Consider the following 13,618-nt stretch of genomic DNA (forward strand, 5'->3'; position numbering starts at 1 on the left):
GATTCTCCTGCAAGAATTTGATACCCGGAAACCTCAGTGTGAACAGCTAACAGTGGCTGGTCAGGGCATCCTGCACAGACCTGGGGAGCATCCATCCTTCCACGGGATTGTGAAGGAACAGCTGGCAGCTGTGACCCAAAAATGGGACAGCCTCACGGGACAATTGAGGGACAGATGTGACCGGATCGACCAGGCCATTGTTAAAAGCACCCAGTATCAAAGCCTGCTGAGACGCCTTTCCGATAAGTTGGCCGACTTGGATAATAAACTCAGCAGCAGTGTGGCCGGGAGCACACACCCTGACGCGATGAACCAGCAGCTGGAAACAGCCCAGAAAATGAAGCAGGAAATAGAGCAGGAAACGAAGCAGATCAAAGTGGCCCAGGCTCTGGGAGAGGATCTGGCAGCCCTGGTTAAAGAAGAGTACTTGAAAGCTGAACTTAGTCGGCAACTGGAAGGCATCTTAAAATCATTTAAGGATCTTGAACAAAAAGCAGGTTTGTGTGTCTTCTTTGAATGCATGTATTTCCTGGATATAGGGATCAGTGAACACCCTATTTCCAAGTTGTTGGGGAAACCAGGCCCCTAAAGAGAACCTGCTCGCAGTGAGAGGTGCATGCAAGGAGGGTAGATCTGGGTTCACATGCACACACAATGTTGCAGGGGCGGGGGGTTCTGCACAGATGATAGGGGGACCCCGTGCCGGCAAAGTCCACTTCACGTAGGCCCATGGAAACTTCAGGTACTCCAGATTGGTTTTTACAAACTTTCAGACATAGAGAACAGACTTGTGGTTGCCAAGGGGCGGGGGAGGTAGAAGAGAGATGGAGGGGGAGTTTGGGATTAGCAGATGCAAACTATTAAAAACAATTTTTTTTTATTGAAGTAGAGTTGATTTACAATCTTGTGTTAATTTCTTCTGTACAGCAAAGTGACTCAGTTATACATATATATACATTCTTTTTTAATATTCTTTTCCATTATGGTTTATCGTTGGATATTATATAGAATGGATAACCAACAGGGACCTACCGTATAGCACAGGGAACTCTATTCAGTCTCCTGTGATAAACCAAAATGGAAAAGAATATGAAAAAGAATGTGTATATATGTATAACTGAATCACTTTCCTGCACAGCAGAAAATAACACAACATTGTAAATCAACTATACTTCAATTTAAAAAAAACAAATTGGTTTTTAAAGGTGTCAATGTTTATGCTATGCGACAGTCTTGTTTCACCAGAAAAGGAGACGACTACAGTTATTAAAAAAGGCTTGGCGTCATTTTCTTGATAACAGCTGGTTCGTCTGGCTCCATCATGGAAGCTTTTCCAGAGAACCTTGTGAGAGAGAAGCATTATGCACGATTTCCTCTCTCGCCTGCTGTGGCCATCACTCTATGGCCGCTGAGCCCGGGATGGTCCAAGGCAGCAGCAGCAGTCCCTGGGCCCGAGAAGGGCCGGCCAGAGGAGAGCCCGTTGGTTGCTGTGTTTGTCATTTGCCAAGTAACACTAGGCACTCAGTTTATGTTTTTTTTAATAATTGATTGGATTTGTTTACTGATCATAGCAACCGTTTCAGACTTACTCCTTGATTTTGACGTGATATGGATAGCAAACATTAGCTATGATGATTACAGTGATGGTGACTATTGTTGGGAACCCTTTTCCGTGACAGGCATTCAGCTCAGAGCTTCACTTGCACGCACTGTCACCTCATTCCCACGACAGCTTCTATCAATGTTGCCAGCTCATACTTGGGGAAATGAGACCCAGAGGTTTAATCATTCACCCTAGGCCCTCCAGCTCTTGAGAGGCTGAGTTGGGATCCAGACCCATGTCGTCCCCATGGGCTGCCTTACGTTGCCTCCGTGATGGGTAAAAATTGTACAGGTGGAGACTTCCCCGGCGGTCCAGTGGTTAAGATTTCCACGCTTCCACTGCAGGGGCCACGGGTTCAATCCCTAGTCGGGGAACTGAGACCCTGCATGTCGCAGGGCCAGAGGAAAAAAAAATCACACAGGTGGAGAAGTCACATTTAATAAGAGATGGGTTATTTATCAGCATCACCTAGAGCTTTGAACAGTTGTCACTTCCCCGCCCTGGGATGGAGGCGGCTCTAGTATCCAGCCTCCATTGTCTCTTTTCTTGCCGTAGTCCTCACCTCTTGCCCTTCCCCCACTGCCTTTGTCCATAACGTAAGTGCTTTTGTCGTTCTCATAGTCAGTGCTAGTAGCCCTTGTGTTTAGATTATTCTGTGTATTTATTTGGCGGTTTTTCTCTTGGCTTTTTGCAGATTTATTCAACATTTTGATGTAAAATAAACATGTCTGTGGTTTTATTTTTTAGAGAACCATGTCCAGCATCTTCAGTCAGCCTGTGCCAGCTCTCATCAATTTCAGCAAATGTCTAGAGATTTCCAGGCTTGGCTGGACACCAAGAAGGAAGAACAAAACAAGTCTCCCCCGATATCAGCCAAAGTCGAGGTCTTGGAGTCATTAATGAAAGATCAGAAAGACTTCAGGAAAACTTTGACCGCCCAGTCTCACATTTATGAGAAAACCATGGCGGAAGGTGAAAACCTGTTACTAAAAACACAAGGGTCTGAGAAGGTAGCGTTACAGTTACAACTGAACACGATTAAAACCAACTGGGATGGATTTCAGAAGCAGGTGAAAGAAAGAGAAGACAGGGTGAAAGGTTCACTGGAAAAAGCTCTCAAGTATAAAGAACATGTGGAGACGCTCCGGCCATGGATAGACAGGTGTCAAAACAGCCTCAAGGAAATAAAGTGTAGCTTGGATCCTGCTGAGACAGAGAAATCTCTTGCCCAGTTAAAGTCTCTGCAGAAGGAGAGGGACCAGCACTTCGGGATGGTGGAACAGCTAAACAGCGCAGCCAGCAGCCTGCTCAGTGTCTGTGAAATGGACAAAGAGGCGGTGGCAGAGGAGAAGGAATCCCTGCTCCAGAAGGTGGACATGGTCACCGAGCAAGTGCACAGGAAGAAATTCTCTCTGGAGAACATGGCCCAGAAGTTTAAAGAATTTCAAGAAGTTTCCAAAGAAGCTCAGAGGCAGCTCCAGTGTGCAAAGGAACAGCTAGATATGCACGACTCTCTGGGGCCCCAGGCTTACAGCAGTAAGTCCCTGACTGTGTTGCAGACTCAGCAGAAAGCCCTTCAGACCTTGAAGTCTCAGGTCGATCTGGCCCAGGGGCTCGCCCAGGACCTTGTGGCGGGGGCCTCCGACTCCAAGGGCACCTCCGAGATTCTACTCCAAGCAGAAGCCTTAGCCCAGGAGCACAGCGCCCTCAGCCAGCAGGTGGATGAAAAGTGCTCCTTCTTAGAAACCAAGCTTCAGGGCATCGGCCATTTCCAGAACACCATCCGAGAGATGTTTTCTCAGTTTGCGGAGTTTGATGATGAGTTGGACAGCATGGCCCCCGTGGGGAGAGATGTGGAAACGCTGCAGAAGCAAAGGGAGGCTATTAAAGCCTTCTTGGAGAAACTGGAAGCGCTCATCGCAAGCAACACCAATGCCAATAAGACCTGCAAGATGATGCTGGCCACGGAGGAAGCCTCTCCTGACCTGGTCGGCATCAAACGGGACCTGGAGGCTTTAAGCAAACAGTGCAACAAGCTTCGGGACCGTGCACAAGCCAGAGAAGAGCAGGTGGAAGGGACCATCACGCGCCTCGAAGAATTCTACAGCAAACTCAATGAATTTTCTACTCTACTCCAGAAGGCTGAAGAACGTGAGGAATCTCTAGGCCCTGTTGGCATGGAAACAGAGATGATTAACCAACAGCTTGATGTGTTCAAGGTAGGGAGTGCTTCCTTTGTACTCTGCGTTTTGGTTATTCAAAGACATCACTGATCGGTATAGAAGGAGATGGCCTATTTTGTAGCATCTTCAAGTAGGATTGTCATGCAGTGTTGGAGCTTAAATGAGCATCCGTGGGCGGAGGGGATATCCAGGTACGTGGGGTGAGTCCAAGCTTCCTGGGGCTTTGGGCCCTCATGGGATAAGGCCTGTGATGAATTAGGAGGTCAAAGGGTGCTTGGAAAGCTGGTGTCTGTTTCTGATGTCACTCACAGCTGCCCTCTGGAGTGACCACGTCTGTGTTTTAAACTCGACCATGGAGGCCCATCCGTCACGTCAAAAGTGTGTTCTCTTCATGTTTGTGTCCCAGCATTTTCTTTTATGGTGAATTATAGTCTTTTCCTGCTCTTTCCCTTTTTATAGTCTTCTCCTCCTTCTTAATTGAATTTCTTCCCCAAGCTCCTATTTTTAAAAAAAAAATGTTTTATTTATTTATTTATTTTTATTTTTGGTTGTGTTGGGTCTTCGTTTCTGTGCGAGGGCTTTCTCTAGTTGCGGCAAGTGGGGGCCACTCTTCATCGCGGTGCGCGGGCCTCTCACTATCGCGGCCTCTCTTGTTGCGGAGCACAGGCTCCAGACGCGCAGGCTCAGTAGTTGTGGCGCACGGGCTTAGTTGCTCCGCGGCATGTGGGATCTTCCCAGACCAGGGCCCGAACCCGTGTCCCCTGCATTGGCAGGCAGACTCTCAACAACTGCGCCACCAGGGAAGCCCCCCAAGTTCCTATTTTAAAAGGCAGAGTAGAGTTCCCTGTTGTAATCCTGGCCCCAGATGATTGGGAGTCAATTATTTCTGATGGGACTCTGAGCGCCTTGGGGCTGAGAAATGTGTACCGCCCGGCAGCACCTGGTGATGCCTGACGATGGAGCAGGAGGAGAGGGTGGGCCAGGTCCAGGGTCAGCGATGTGGACCCGCTTAGGGTAGCAGGTGCAGAACTCACATCTCGTTGGGGACAGAGAGAGGGTCACCTGCACAGGGAGGGTCCTAGCTGTCCAGCCTTTGCTGCACAGGGCTGACAGGAACCTGTGGGGTTGCAGGGGATCCTGTTCTGTTCATGAGGTACGTTTTACTTCCCAGTAAAGGCTGGTGTGATGCTGAGTCCCACCACCAGCCTGTGAAGCATCAAATAGGATCAAATAGAAACAGAATTTGCAAAACAACAAATCATTTCCCAGGAGAAATGAATATAAATCAAATAGACCTCCGAATTCTGTGCTGTTGTACTTGACAAAGTCTTTCCTTTGTTTCTCTTTCGTGATGTTATTTTTAGGTGACTGAATTTTGAAAAGTAACTTCAAAGTAGCTTCTTTTTCTTCTTTGTTACTATTATGGTTGTTTGCTGTTTATAGAGTGCCTTTGAAGCCCAGTTTCTTCAGGGCTTAAGAACCTGCGGTTCTGTACTTGGGTCTTGATTCTGGAAGGTGAAGGAAGCTGCCTCACAGTTGATTTAGCTTCATTACTCTGTCACACTTTCACACTGTGGTTTGCAAAATAAAGATTTCATATAAGAGAACTGTCTTAGAAAAACAAAGTTCTGTGGCAGTGGCTGCTTGGAAGACATGGGGTAGGGGGGTGCTTAGGAGTGAGTCTCTGGAATTTTCTATGGGACCTGACAAAGCTTGAACGCTTCCATGACAGTGATCAGGTGGTCTTTGTACTGATGAAAGTTGAGCATGCTTTTGTGAAACGTTATCATTTCTCTGGGTTTTCTGTGACTTTGTTTAGAAAAAGAGAGCAGGCCTTCATCTCTCTTCACTGCTTCAATTACTTATAGGAAAATGAGCAAAAGTAATAATATCGGTGCTGCTGCTTTGTCCACGCCCCCGCTTTGGGTCCCCAGGCATGAGGACAGTGAAAAACATGGCTCTGCTTGTGGAGAAGTCTTCGGAAAGGAAGCAAAAGCAAGGGATAGGAGGGGCTCGCTCACGCATTGCTTTGAAATTATTTTGCAAACTGAAAAGCACTAAATAAGCATCGTTACCGTTCATGGTTACACAGATTGCTTTATTTGACTGTGAAGAAAAACAAAGTGATCATGTCTTCTAAAATAAGCCACTTGGCGTGCTGCGTCTATGTGTTTTCTCATTACTTTGGAAGGAGTTGACTGATTTTAATGAAATTCAGTAATAAAGAATATCATGACATACCTTCAGTGTCTTGAGACCCGGTGACTGAAATGAAAGTTTCCAAGCAGACAGTCATCTGCATTTGGTATATGCCAGTGCCATAGGTAAAAAACAATAAGAATATTACGGTAAATAAAGATGCTTACACAATCACTGATTCTGTTTTCTGTGTGTGTGTGTTTGCGAGTGTATGTTCTAAAAACTAACAGTTACAACAGTTAACATTTATTATGGGCTTACTGTGTGTCAAGCATGACTCTAGACTGTCTTTAATCCTTTTGACAGTCCTGAGAACTGGGTACTATCATTATCTCCATCTTATTGTAAGGAAGCAGAGACCCAGGGAGGGGAAGTGACTTTCCCAAGGTCACACGGGTAGTAAGTGTCAGATCCTGGATGTTTTGGTGGATATAATGCAGTGTTTTGGTCAACTTTATTCATCACGTTGTACATCTTACATTCTCTGGGAAATTTTCAAATCATCTTTGCCGTAGACTGATTTGGGTGGCCTGAGTAACCAGCCATTGTTGTTGGTTTGTTTGTTTTTCTGATTTTTTAAAATTGAAGTATAGTTGATTTACAATATTGTGTTTGTTTCAGGTGTACAGTACAGTGATTCAGTTTTATATATACATGTATATGTGTGTGTGTGTGTGTGTGTATATATATATATATATATATATATATATATATTCTTTTTCAGATTCTTTTCCCGTATAGGTTATTACATAATACTGAGTATAGTTCCCTGTGCTAGACAGAGGTCCTTTTTGTTTATCTATTTTATATATATTAGTGTGTATGTGTTAATCCCAAGTTCCTAATTTATCCCTCCCCCCCACCTTTCCCTTCTGGTAACCATAAATTTGTTTTCTATGTCTGTGAGTCTCTTTCTGTTTTGTAAATAAGTTCATTTGTATCTTTTTTTTAGATTCTGCATAAAAGCAATGTCATATGATATTTGTCTTTCTCTGTCTGACTTCACTCAATATGACAATCTGCAGGTCCATCCATGTTGCTGCAAACGGCATTATTTCCTTCTCTTTTATGGCTGAGTAATATTCCTTTGTATATATGTACCAAATCTTTTTTATCCATTCATCTGTCAATCAGCCACTGTTTATTTTAACCCAGAACACCAGGAACACTCACTTAAGGAACGTGTTCTGTAAAGCCAGCCACTGTGATAACAGGAGGTGAATGTGTGTGTGTTGTCTTAGAAACGGATCTCTAGATGTTGTGATGAGGATAATGATGAGGGCAGTTATTTCCTTATCTTAGTGATTATGTATTTCTTGATCGAAGTTGTAAATTATCTCAATTCAGATCTTCACTTACTTTTTGTTGGGGATTAAGCTTTGGTTGGACATTAGTTTTAACATAATATTTTAGGAAGATTTTTAAAATTGCTTTAAGTGGAATAATTTGTATTGAGTAAAAAACTAGTATTTTGCTATTTTATAATTTCTAAAAATGAAACAGAAAAGCACCGAAGTACTGCGTCTATTTTCATTACAGACTTCGAAATATAATGCACTTTGACATGACTCTACCTGGTAGCTTTCGTTTAACATAATGTCATGGGTAAAATCTTATAACGGTTTTTCATACTATAGAATAAGCTGCCTTCAGAGTCTTTCTGAAGCTTCATAGCTGTTACCCAGTTCCTCAGTAGGGGTACGTTATATTCACTGGGAGCATAATGGATTATTTAAACTAGGTAAGACAGACCTCTTGGGTTCCATTCTTTTTTTTTTCCCCCCCTTAAACTTAACCTAGGAAATAGCAGTTAATGTCCTTGACAGGATAACATTAATTCATGTTTAATACCAACCCAAGCATAATGATTGAAAACAAATGCTGCTCTGAACCAAAAGTCCTAATTCACTGTCAGTGAAAGCTATTCCAAGTTTCTGAAAAGAGATTGGTACTACCCTTTATGTTACTTTAGCTAGGTTTTTAAACAATTTGGATTGTTTTCCTGCTTGATTAAAATGTCTAAAGACTGAGGTATTTTCTATTACTGTTGATAACCCAAAGTGCCGTTTTTCTACTTACACTTCCGTATTATTGCATTAAATTCTGTGTACACTGTCATAAATTCCTAGGCAGAAAGGAAAAAGTACCCCCCATCCCTACCTCCTGTTAAAGATTCCTGCTCAAGATTATCTTCAAATCTAAACTACATTATCAGGTAATATTAACGTTTCCACATTTCTATTTTATTTTTCAAAAACATACCAACTCTATACAAGGAATACGTGCCAGCCTTCCTATGATGTCATCAACAGCCAATTATCCCCACATTGAATTGATTTCATTTCAGTGAAGAACACAGAAACTTGATGTTTTAGCAAACATATACAGTCACATCCCAGCTAAATATATGACCCTCCCCAGTTCCATCTAGGCCGTGGTAAAAAGTCTTACTCACAACCTGCTTACTGGTTTTTCTGGCCATTCTGTCGCTGCTCCAGTTGTCATTCGGTTTGTTCCCACAAATGAACACATCACTGGTACAAGTCTCTCTGAACCAAGGATTTCTTAAAGCAGGGAATTTTTAAGCCGAGTTGAAACCAGAGACAGAGACCGGAACACATGTCATTGTGCTGCGATAAATGTTCTCTGGTCCGGGGGAAGGCGGTGTGGAACCCAGGCATCCTCCTGTGCATGTTGGGTGAACTAGAATGCCAGGCGCCGTGAAGCTGGGGAAGCCGGGAGGTTTGAGTCCTAATTGTAAATGGTGTGGCTGAAAAAAGTCACTTTCCAAGTATCCTCTTAAGATATTTATTAAATGATCCTACGACCACCTCTGTAATGTCACCATATTTTTAGAGATAAAATTAAACTGTCCAAAGAATGCTTTAATAATGATTTCTCAGTGGCCCGTATTGTTACATAGAGGTCAATGACAAATTGTTCTCCGTTTTTGTCAAGAACAGGAGGAAATTCAGTAAAGCTGTCACAGAAGAGGTTTTTCTTGGGGAAATATTCTTACTTGACTGGATTTTTGTTAATGAGCCTGTGTTATCAGGGAGGTTTCATAACACCTTCCTGTGGTATTTTTAAAGGTGACAATGTTTTCACTATAGAAACTGTACTTTGATGCATGGGCTTTGTAGGAAGGTCACATTATTCAGTCAGCTGTGTCAGAGTGGCTTTAAGATGTTAGGAAGAAAAAATATCACCTATGCTGGGCAACAGAGAAGGCCCAGCAAAGCAGAGGCTGCATGAGGCCACTAGGATGGCGCTGATGTGATGGCAAGGTTCGTAAGACTCCAGGGTCCCACCACACACACCAGCAGAGCCAGTGGGGCCTCCTTCCTGCTCCGAAAGGCTGTCCTGGTGGGGAACATGGCACGAGGGCTCTTTCCATGTTTGCTTCTAACTAACGCCATGCTCTTGGTGTCATGTGGCCTCTTAACTCCTATGGCTTCATTTAAGATCCAGGAGTTAGACGTAGAAAACAAACTTACGGTTACCAAAGGGGAAGAAAGGAGGGAGGGAGGGATAAATTAGGCGTTTGAGATTAGCAGATACATACTACTTATACTATATAAAATGAACAGCGGGACTTACTATAGCACAGGGAACTATATTCAATATCTTGTAATAAATGGTATATATATACTATGTATATTCAGTTATATGTATATAACTGAATCACTTTGCTGTGCACCCAAAACTAACACAACATTGTAAATCAACTATACTCCAGTTTAAAAAAAAAAAAAAAAAAAGATCAAGGAGTTCAAGTAGGTTGTTCTGAATGCAGTTCCAGCCAGAGATTTTATACCAGGGGATTTTTTGGTGGTTTTGTTGTTAACTGGATAAATTTGTATCTTCACTTTAAAGTGGTTCTCCCCGCCACCCCCAGCTCGGACACACCCACAGGCACACACAAAGTGCCAGGCTGTAGCATCTCCTGTCATTATCATGGGCCTTCCTTAGATAAAAGGAGATCTACATAATTTATTTTACTCTCATGGAAAGTTGCTTAAAGGTGTGGGTGTGGGTGTGTGTGTGTGAAATGGGAGCAGAGAGGGAGGAATTTGCTTTGTTGTTATGAAATGATGCATTGGTTTCTTGATAAGAAAATTTGATGGGTTAATGTTTTTTAAATGTTTCTCTAGGTCTATAATCATTCATTAAATAATAGCTTCGGGTAGGTAAATGCTGTGATGGTAACTTCCAGGAAGAAGAGGAGTGCATATTACAGATCCTACTTAACATTCAAGATAAATTCCCATCAAGATCAGTCACCCTATTAAGTATTTCTGAATTTGTTTGCTTTTGTCATGGGGTCTGAATATCCTATTTTCCTTCAAATATAAATTATTTTACACTGAAATAAATAGCTACTGCATGTTCATCTGACGACTATCCTTGAAAACCCTTGACCCATTTATGTGAAGTTGTTTATCAGTTTGAAAACTAAGAACACAGGTTGCTTTCCGTTTTCCTGAGCTAATGGCATATCTATTTTAGAAAGAATAATAGAAATTGTTGTTTCTAAGGCCTAGTTTTGTACTCACAGCAAAAAAACACATCTCTTGTTTGGCTTCTAATCCATATTTCAGGAGCAACTGGGCCAGGAAGATACTTTGGTCAGTTTTTATGGATAATAGTGCATTTACTCACAAACATTGTCCACTTACTGCACTTGAATTTCCTAATATCTCTAGCCTTTCAGCTCTAAAAACGCCATGTTTCAGTTGGTAAAATTAGTCTTTTACCTTTTCTATGATGTGGATCATTGTACTTTGTGGTAAGATTTTTTTTTATTTTAATTATTTATTTATTTATTTATTTATGGCTGTGTTGGGTCTTCGTTTCTGTGCGAGGGCTTTCTCTAGTTGCGGCGAGCGGGGGCCACTCTTCATCGCGGTGCGCGGGCCTCTCACTATCGCGGCCTCTCTTGTTGCGGAGCACAGGCTCCAGACGCGCAGGCTCAGTAATTGTGGCTCACTGGCCTAGTTGCTCCGCAGCATGTGGGATCTTCCCAGACCAGGGCTCGAACCCATGTCCCCTGCATTGGCAGGCAAATTCTCAACCACTGCGCCACCAGGGAAGCCCTGTGGTAAGATTTTTCAGGAACTTTCTTTTTAAAAGATTTAATTTAATTTTAGAAATATAGAATGAGAAAATTATACTATTTTGCTTATAATTCAGTTAGTATTTGTGTACTTTTCTAAGATCATCTGCCTTTAGAAGATTTTTTAACTGAATCACATCTAGTAGGCTGTGTAAAGTTATGTTTTGAGACCAGTTTAACATTGTGATTTCTGTATGTATGAAATAATACTGTTGACTACTTTTCAGAAAAACCTTGCTCATTTTATTCATTGTGTATTTCTCTCTTACGAAAATGTGAGAGAGCTAGGTATCACGATTAGTATTTAACACAGTTCAGCACATCTCGATTTTACTAACTTTAGAGACCATAGCATTGAAAGTAGCTGCATAAACAGAATTTAGGAAGAAAAGGTCAGCCAGTCCAGTTCTGCTCTAAATGTGAGTTCTTTTATGTTGTCCAGATAGATCTTTGGAATCTGATTCCAAGTCACAAAGATAAATATGCAAGTTGTTGTCATCAATACCAACGTAATATTAAGAGTACAAATTTCAATTTGAATCAGAATCTATTAGGATCGTCCTTTGTAGAGTTAGTTGAAATCAGCTTAATAAAATAGGAATTCAATTATTAAATAAATGGCACATCCTTAAACATAATCAACTAGGGGACATTTTCCCATAGCACTTCCTGCTTCCCAGCTGTACTCTGCTCACTTTCTCATCCATATTCTCCACTTTACTGTAAGCCATGAAGGGGTGGGGGTGCTGCATCTCTGGGCACCAGCACTTTGCCAGGGCTCTCCGTGCTGTTTGGCAATAGTGGACACTGTTTGATGAATGGTTGAGTTTATGAATGAATTGTCTATGTAGCTTTAAAAGTGTTCTATCCACCTGAAATGTGAGGTTGCTGTTCTTAGCTTTACAGAAGGTTAGAAGACTAGAATAGAATTGTGCTAATGATCCAGAGTCAGAGCCTAAGTTGGGCGGAATTAGGGCCATTTTTTCTTATGAAAAGTTCTGGGAGGATCTCTGTTTAGAGAAAGGCCCTGGTCCACATTCTGTGGAAACTTCATTATTCATGTAGCCATGAATAAGTAGCTTATATGGGAAGGTAGTGGCAACTGACAATCAAACCCTTAGTTTCTGCTGATTCCAGCCTAGTGCACGACCCACTGTTCAAACGTGTTAACTGTGGGCATGTTTTTCTTTGTTTTGTGATCCACATGTCAGAACAGCCTGTGTGCTTAGACAGGATCAAGTGCTTGTTGCAGTATTTCACTTCTTGACTCTGAAGAGTGGGCATTGATATTATCATGTTGACGGGTTGTTTATTATGTATATATTCCCTTATAGTTGGCTACAGATATTTTTTCCAACTTCATGATGGCCGTATACTGAGTTGTATCTAATAATTGTTGAATGGGTGCGTAACCTGTAGAGTTCCAGTTATGGATAGACTTGTTTTTTAAAGATTCAGTTCTTAGGTTTATAAAAATCATTTTTGGAATATCTTCTCATGAAAGGTACAAAAGGTCCATCCCACATCTTTTCTGTAAAATTATCAGAGAAAGTATAGGGTTGTTTTTAATAGAACTGTCTTCACTTGGGGCCAGCACAGTTTTACTTATGTTCAAATGATTATTTTGTGAGATTGAGGAAAGAAAATCTGCCCTCTATCTGCTACTCTGGCATGGTTGCTTATTTCATAAGATAAGGAATGGATAGATTTTACTTTATTTAAATGAATCTATGAAATTCCCCCCCCCCCCCCGCCCCGGCAAAGGCTAAGGTTTGGCTTGCTGAGTTAATTTTCAAACAGTATTTTTTAAAGAGTGTTTATTCAGTAGATTAAAAAATGTGGATGTGATTTTGTTAATGAAATATCCAGAGTCATTTAACTGCCCTTGATCTTTGCCCGAGCCTTGCATCAAATTCAAGAGGAATGCATGGTTATTAGTAACGACTAATATTCATGTCCGCGGTGCCCAGGACTCTGGGCCCTTAGGAATAATTGACTCTGGAGAACAGTTCTACTTGAACTTGGGTTTTAAAAAGAATGACACGAGTCGACTTGAAAGTGATGCGCGCTCTGCATTCGTAGACACTAAACGTCTAAGAGTCCGCAGCTGCAGCGCACGGGAGTATGGTTTCAGCTGAAGGATGGGGACCTGTTAGCCCTTATCCCTGTTTCCTATTCCCAGGGGTGCAGTCCCGGCGGGGCTCCTGGTGTCGGTTCCGCCTCTGCTCGCCCCTCCCCCACCTCCCCAGTTACCAGATACGCGAACCCGCGCCGCCCTCCCCGCGCCTCCAGGACCGGGTCTGGTTCGCGCTGATGTCACCACCAGGCGGTTGCCTCGCAGCCGCCCGCCTCTGGGCACCTCCCCCTCAAAGGCTCGAGGGCTCCCGGCCGGACGGGGCCGGAGTCCGGGGGATATGCCCACGGAGTCCGGTCTCGGGAGCGCGTAGCGGCGGAGTGGGAGCCCGGGCCCCGCGGCGGCGAGGGGCGCGCGGCAGATGCGCCCCCGGGAGCGCCCGG

At 43.0% G+C, this 13,618-nt stretch overlaps 1 protein-coding gene across 1 annotated transcript in view; it reads left to right on the forward strand.

The window, feature by feature from the left end:
• The window catches only part of DST (dystonin), a 491,021-nt gene that overhangs the window by 388,521 nt on the left and 88,882 nt on the right, over positions 1 to 13,618 (forward strand). The window contains 2 exon segments of the mRNA XM_068559249.1: positions 2 to 497; positions 2,351 to 3,822. Of these exon segments, the coding sequence (XP_068415350.1) occupies positions 2 to 497; positions 2,351 to 3,822 (1,968 nt within the window).

Source organism: Eschrichtius robustus, chromosome 12 (assembly GCF_028021215.1).
Source record: "Eschrichtius robustus isolate mEscRob2 chromosome 12, mEscRob2.pri, whole genome shotgun sequence".
NCBI lineage: Eukaryota > Metazoa > Chordata > Mammalia > Artiodactyla > Eschrichtiidae > Eschrichtius > Eschrichtius robustus.